Source organism: Aedes albopictus, chromosome 1, assembly GCF_035046485.1.
Source record: "Aedes albopictus strain Foshan chromosome 1, AalbF5, whole genome shotgun sequence".
Lineage (NCBI taxonomy): Eukaryota > Metazoa > Arthropoda > Insecta > Diptera > Culicidae > Aedes > Aedes albopictus.
In genome coordinates, this window is record NC_085136.1 from 75,551,142 (window position 1) to 75,558,450 (window position 7,309).

General features: G+C 46.5%; 1 protein-coding gene across 1 annotated transcript; it reads left to right on the forward strand.

Annotated features, from left to right (window-relative positions):
- The first annotated feature begins 280 nt into the window (after positions 1 to 280).
- On the forward strand, positions 281 to 5,152 carry LOC134288640 (uncharacterized). Its single transcript, XM_062854046.1, has 2 exons — positions 281 to 452; positions 1,530 to 5,152. The coding sequence occupies exons 1-2, from the start codon at positions 281 to 283 to the stop codon at positions 5,150 to 5,152; spliced, it is 3,795 nt and encodes a 1,264-aa protein (XP_062710030.1).
- The last annotated feature ends 2,157 nt before the right edge of the window (positions 5,153 to 7,309 follow it).

Consider the following 7,309-nt stretch of genomic DNA (forward strand, 5'->3'; position numbering starts at 1 on the left):
GCGAAAACTTAGCAATTTCATGTTAAAAAAGCTTATTTACTGCCGCCAAAAAATTAGATCCCATCACAAAAGTGTGTACCCAGGTAAACAATTGTTTTTTTTGTACTTTTGACATATGTATTCTCTCATGGAATGGTTCAATAATCGTTAACTGATAATAAGATACAGTTAATCGTAAAAGAAAGCCAAATTTCAGCTCTTAAGTGACAGAACTAGTCGGTGGTCCGTCTTACCCACCCGGTCCGTCTTACCCCCACCCCCCCTACCGACCGCGAAGCCTATGCAGAGGGTGCATGCGGTGCAAGCAGCGGAGGATGTGTGTTCCGTCTGCGACAGTACGCACAACGTAAACAAGTGTGAAGTGCTGAAGCAAATGACAGTGTCCGACAGAATGGAGATGACAAAAAAGCGCAACCTGTGCTTCAATTGCCTGAAGCGCGGCCATCGTGTTGGTCAGTGTAGATCAAAAGCGTGTAGGGGGGGTGGGGGTAAGACGGACCGGGTGGGTAAGACGGACCACCGACTAGTTCTGTCACTTAAGAGCTGAAATTTGGCTTTCTTTTACGATTAACTGTATCTTATTATCAGTTAACGATTATTGAACCATTCCATGAGAGAATACATATGTCAAAAGTACAAAAAAAAACAATTGTTTACCTGGGTACACACTTTTGTGATGGGATCTAATTTTTTGGCGGCAGTAAATAAGCTTTTTTAACATGAAATTGCTAAGTTTTCGCATTTTATTTTGAGTTTCCCAGCTGTTTTAAACTGTTCCGTGCTATGCACAACGAAATTCAGCTAAATTTCATAGATTATGGATAACGATGGTGGAATTAATATTTTGCGTTGTGTGGGGGTAAGACGGTCCGCCTTGAGGGTGGGTAAGACGGACAGTGTTGGGGTTACTTTGATAGTGCCATGAGAAACACATTAAAATCCACACATTGTTCACAAACTGAAATCTATGGAGTACAAAAGGATTGTGGAAGCCGTGTAAAGCATTTCATATTGATTTTTTGTTTAAAAATTCATTATATTAGATGTTTTATTGTTGGAACAGTTTGAACTTCGTAAAATTGACCGAGCATTGCATACTGTTAGGCGTTTAATAGTGTATGGAGGTTTCCAACTTACAAAATATATTTTAATTTGCAAAAACACGTTTCGCTAAGAGATTCAAAGCCAAATTTAGATTCTACAATGATTGATCTACCGAATATAAACGGCCATAAACATCATTTAACACAATTAATGGCTTATTAGCTAATTTTCCAAACGTGTCCATCTTACCCACCCTACCGGTCCGTCTTACCCGCACCGTTGAAAATCATACATTTGGAGATCACTTTTTAATTATCTCAAAAGTCATGGAAAATCAAATTTTATTGCAAAATCGGCTTGCAGACTGTAAAGTATCTTAGTTGAAGTAAATAGTAAGGAGATAAAATTTTAATTATCGCATTGTTTACACTGTCAAAATAGAGTGTTTCCTAAACGTGTCCGTCTTACCCCCACCCCCCCTACAGTCAGCGGATGCGGTAAGAGGCACCACACCTTACTGCATTTTGAAGAAGTTTCGTCGGAGCAGCCGGTTCCAATTAGAAGCGCCGCGGAGCAGCAGGAAGATGTTGCGCCGCAGTTGACTCCGTCGATATCCGGTATCAGCATCGCAATGCCATCACAACGAGTTCACGAAAAGGAGATTTTACTTTCGACTGCGATTGTGGAGCTGCAAGATTCTAGCGGATCGTATCATCTGTGTCGAGCCCTATTGGATTCGGGGTCGCAGTCCAGCTTTGTCACCGAAAGCGTCGTCCGGCGTTTGCGGCTGTGGCGGGAACGAGTTCGAGCTCCTGTCACCGGAATCAGTGGAAATAGGCGTGTCGTTTCACATCAAGCCGTGGCGCAAATCAAGTCCATGTACAGCGAAGCATCCTGGACTCTCGACTTCCTAGTGGTTCCGCACGTTACTGGATGTCTGCCGGCTCGGAAGATCGACATTGACCAGTGGCAGATACCATCGGAGTTGCTGCTGGCGGATCCAAGGTTTAGTGTTCCAGCCAAGGTGGACATGCTCATAGGAGCGGAACTGTTTTTTGAGTTGCTGTTAATGGACCGTCTGAAGCTCAACGATTGTCAAGCGATGCTGTGGAAAACAAAGCTGGGATGGATCGTGAGCGGAGCATTTCCAAGCATCCAGCGAACAGTATTAGCTGCGTCCCACATTGCGTATCTGGAATCACCGGAGTCGAACCTGGAGGGTCTAGTACAACGATTCTGGGATCAGGAGGAAGTTGGAGGAACGGCGGTGTCAAGCACAGAAGATCAGCAATACTTGGAGCATTTCACCAAAACCCATCGACGTGAAGAAGGGCATTTCGTGGTCCGATTGCCTTTTCGAGACAACGTGAACCAGCTTGGAGAATCTCGTGCCATAGCAGAGAGGCGTTTCTATCAATTGAAGAAGAAGCTCAACCTGAACCCCGACCTCAAGCTACAGTACTCCGCCTTTATAAACGAGTACATTAGTTTGGGACACTGTGTGAAGGTCAAGGACAATGGTAGTACTGGGTTCTTCCTACCGCACCACGCCATTTTGAAGCCATCGAGTTCATCTACCAAATTGCGTGTGGTGTTCGATGCATCCGCACGATCGGATACCAATGTCTCATTGAACGATGTGCTGATGAACGGACCGACGATCCAGGACACCCTAGCAGCTATAGTACTACGCTCTCGGAAATACAAGTTTTTGTTCTCCGCCGACGTCATCAAGATGTTCCGTCAGGTGCGGGTAGACGACAGAGACACCAGTTTCCAGAAGATACTGTATAGAGACGATCCAAACACCAAACTGGGCGTTTTTGAGTTGAAGACGGTTACATACGGCACATCATGTGCGCCGTTTTGTGCGACCGCTTGCTTGAGACAGCTCGCCCTCGACGAAGAGAAGGATTACCCACTTGGAGCGCGGGTGGTGAAGCAAGATGTTTATATGGATGACGCAATCACCGGAGCTGACAGTCTAGAAGAAGCATTGAAGTGCCAATCGCAGCTCATCGAACTACTGAAGCGAGGGGGTTTAGAACTCCACAAGTGGTGCGCAAATACCCCTGAATTGCTGCAACGCATTCCGGAGCATGCCAGGGAGCAGCAAGTTAACATCGAAGAACGAGCATTCAACGACGTGATAAAGACCCTAGGACTGTTGTGGGATCCATCAGCTGACGTGTTCCTGTTTCGAATGCAGCCAAACGACGAGTCACTAGAAGTCTACACAAAGCGACTTGTTTTATCTGAGACGGCGAAGATATTTGATCCCCTCGGTTTACTGGAGCCGGTCACAGTGCTAGCGAAGCTCTTCATTCAGCAGCTGTGGTCGCAAGAGCTGAGTTGGGACGAACCTCTATCCATCGAGCTGAATTCAACGTGGCGACGATTCAAGGAACAGTTGCAGGAGATAAACGAAATTCGGATTCCGCGCAGAGTGGTAGCAGACGATGCCGCATCCTTCGAGGTACACGGGTTTTCAGATGCTAGTCAAAAGGCTTATGTAGCCTGTGTGTATCTACGGAGCTTGAAGAGTGACGGTACCTCTGAGATGCACTTGCTTAGCAGTAAAACTCGTGTCACACCACTTCCCAGCAAGCCAGGGAGTAAGAAGCCAAGAAGACCGTACACCATACCGAGAGCTGAACTGTGCGGCGCTCTTCTGCTATCGAAGCTGGTCACAAGTGTACTGAAAGCCATGGACATGGCGATCGACAAGGTGGTTTTGTGGTGTGATTCGCAAATCGTCTTATGTTGGCTCAACAAGTCAGCAGCTAGTCTCGAAATCTTTGTTGGTAGCCGAGTTCGAGAGATCAATCAACTAACACATGACTTCGAGTGGCGGTACATCTCTTCCAACGATAATCCCGCTGATTTGGCTTCCAGGGGAGTCACTCCGTCGGATCTACAGTACTCAAACCTCTGGTGGCACGGTCCTGCCATGCTGCTGCAGAACGACAACCTTTACGTACCTCCCGAATCACGTACGTTCAGCGACGAGCAACTAGAAATCGATGATAACACTTACTGTCAAGTGGTTGTGCGCTTCAATCCGTGTGAACTACTAACAAGATACAGTAACTTTAGAAAACTTCAGCGAGTGGTAGCCCATCTGTATCGATTCGTCAACAACTGCCGCAAGAAGAAGACCGAGCGAACATCTGGCTCGCTTTCCATCCTGGAGCTACGTAGCGCGACATTGAAGATCATTTGGAATGTGCAGCGGGAAGCATTTGCCGATGAGTTGCACATGTTGCAGCACAACAAGACGAAAAAGAGCAAGTTTCTGCAACTAGCGCCGTTTTTGGACTCGGACGGGTTGCTGCGAGTCGGCGGCCGTCTGAAGCATACGAAGCTACCGTTTCATCGAAAGCATCAGCTGCTATTGCCGCCTGGACACCACGTCACACGAATTTTGATCGAGTCACTACATAAGGAACACCTCCACGTGGGCCAACAAGGACTACTTGCCATGGTTCGGCAACGATACTGGGCGATAAGAGGTCCCATTTACATAAAACAAGGTCGACGGCAAGCACGTGTCAAGGCATACATTGCTGTCTTTATTTGTATGAGTACGAAGGCCATACATTTGGAGGTAGCCTCCGATCTAACTACCGAAGCATTCCTGGCAACTTTGCAGCGATTCGTCGGTAGGAGAGGGACACCAGAAGAGCTCCATTCGGACAATGCTACAAACTTTTGCGGAGCGCAGTCCGAATTAACAGAGCTGTACGAACTATTCAAGCAACAGCAGACCGCCACCAAGATCAATGCGTTTTGTGATGCGAAGGAGATACAATGGTCTTTCATCCCGCCTCGCTCTCCTAATTTCGGCGGTATATGGGAGGCTGGGGTGAAGGCGGCCAAGTCATTGCTGAAGAAGGTGTTGTGCGAAACTTCCTTGTCCTACGAGGAGCTTACAACAGTAGTCGTCCAAATAGAGGCCATCCTCAATTCACGGCCGATGACACAGTTGACGTGCGACCCAAACGATTTAACGGCGCTGACTCCAGCTCACTTTTTGGTGAGTCGCGAACTCACGGCGTATCCGGAACCGAGTTACGAAGAAGTTAAGGTGTCGCGGTTGTCACGTTGACAGTATCTTCGAAGACAAAAACAAGTGTTCTGGGCGAGATGGTCTTCGGAATACCTGAACGAACTGCAACCTAGAGGAAAATGGTATAAACAAAAGCTGATTATTAAACCTGGAATGCTAGTGGTCCTGCGAGAGGAGAATATGGCACCGCAACAATGGCGAATGGGACGGATTGTTCAGACTCACCCTGGCTCGGATAACATCGTCCGAGTGGTTACCATCCGAACAACAACCGGCGAAGTCAAAAGAGCCATCAGCAAGATCGCTGTTTTGCCAATTGAGGAAGGTTCCGTTTAAGGTTGTTGGACACTGTGTGCCAACTGGGGGGTGGATGTTGATTATTTTATTAGATCATTTGCGCATAAGCGCCCACGTTTGTTAAAGAGAGATCTCCCAATGTTATTAGTTAAATAAACAGAGTTGAGTTTGCACCGAGCAAGAGAAAACGTGCTTTATTTTTTCTCCCGAGTTTAACTCCCGGAACGCAGATCAGTGTGGACAGCAGTAGAGTATGAATTCGGTAAAACAAAGCTATGCTCATAGGAGCAGAACAAAGTTTGGGTTAACAAGAGTACGGTGGTTTCACTCAACAGGTAACAGCTTGTATGCTTCCGGCCTAATTAGGATAGTTTTTCAAGGCCATTGATAACAATGAAGAGTCCAAAACCTACTTCTCTTGGGTAAGTTAAAGACCCCACCGCTACGAGTTTCAACGCTCCGGTCAGTTCGAGCACGCCTACTTCGCAAGTCTCGAATATGGCAGCTGGTGACACTGTAACAATGCATGGATCGGCCCATTGTGTTCAAGTTTTGCTGGTGCTGCCATCGTGATCGTTGGAGACAATGATGATCATCGTTACACAGAACGAGCTCTCCTGGGTTTTAGCTCAGAAAGCAATTTCGGAACTGAGAGATTGAGTTAGCGGTTAAAGCGAGGTTGGTTAAGTGGTAACCAGTGCCATGCAGCGGATTGAAGCTACTATTCGGTTGCGGGTGACGGATTTCTCACAGCGTATGAGCTTCCTCGTGTTACCCAAAGTTACGCCCATTTACCGACGTCGTCACCCAACATCTCAAAATGGAACATACCACTAAAATTGGCTGATCCTTCGTTCAATATGTCCACGAACGTAGACATGGTCCCAAGAATAGAATCTTTCTTTAGTTTCTTCAGGAATGGGTATCAGATCTTGTTGGGAGAACGATTGCCAGCTCTCAAAGAATCAGTTTTCAATTGGGTGGTTTGTGGCGGTGTATTCGTTCCAAGTCAGTGGTTGGACGTCCTCTGCTCTGGATGAGCTAGTGGCCCGATTTTGGTCCTGAAAAGAAGTCAGGGCTGCTAAAAACTATTCTCCGCAAGAAATCCGCTATGAGGAGCACTTCAGCGAGGAGAGGATGGTCAATGAGACCAGAAATATTGCGATTGGCCAAGGATGATGACCTTCGTTCTCAATACTGCTCTTTAATGGAAGAGTATCTTAAACTTGGTCTATGGATAATGTTGAGGTCGTTCAAGCTGTGCAAAAATGCTGTTATTTACCGCATCATCCAGTAGCGAAGAAAACTAGTGCTGCAACCAAGGTTCGTATTGTATTCAATGCTTCAAGCAAAACGTTTTCAAGGATTGCGCTGAACCCATTATTCAAGACGATCAACGATTTATTATTACGCGGAGGAGAACTAAACAGGTCGTGCTCGTTGTGGACCTTGAGAAAATGAGTTCCGAAGTCGACATCATATCTTGTAGAATATCTGATGCAGCGGTTGTGCAGATACTACAAAGTCAGCTTTGAGCATCTAGGACCTAGGTTGATATGAGATCAGGGCCCTGCTCGATTTCATACAACGGATAGCCATGCAGATTAGCTGTTTCTTCAGCAATGTTGAATTTTGATGTTGATTTGGTGACGTGGTCAATGCTTGAAAAAGTCACCCAAGGTGCTCGAACCAGCATTTAAGCTGCCCAGCTAGGTCAGTTAACAACTGTCCAGACGTCTCTTTCACGGGAATCGTAGCATTTATCTTAGTCCACCTAAGGCTACATATTGGCGGTATTTGCGGCTGTTTTACTTTCGTCGCCTAAGGAGTCAGTCCAAGCTGTTTGATCCCGTCTACATAAGCGTTTCATTTTGATCTTGAGAGCCGTGCTAGCGGACT

What these genes read in the sequence shown, in the direction of transcription:
- LOC134288640 (XM_062854046.1), top strand. Translation starts at nt 281, where the DNA reads ATGCAGAGGGTGCATGCGGTGCAAGCAGCGGAGGATGTGTGTTCCGTC. An exon ending in GAAGCGCGGCCATCGTGTTG is followed by an intron (nt 453 to 1,529) that starts GTCAGTGTAGAT and finishes CCCCCCCTACAG; the next exon opens with TCAGCGGATGCGGTAAGAGG.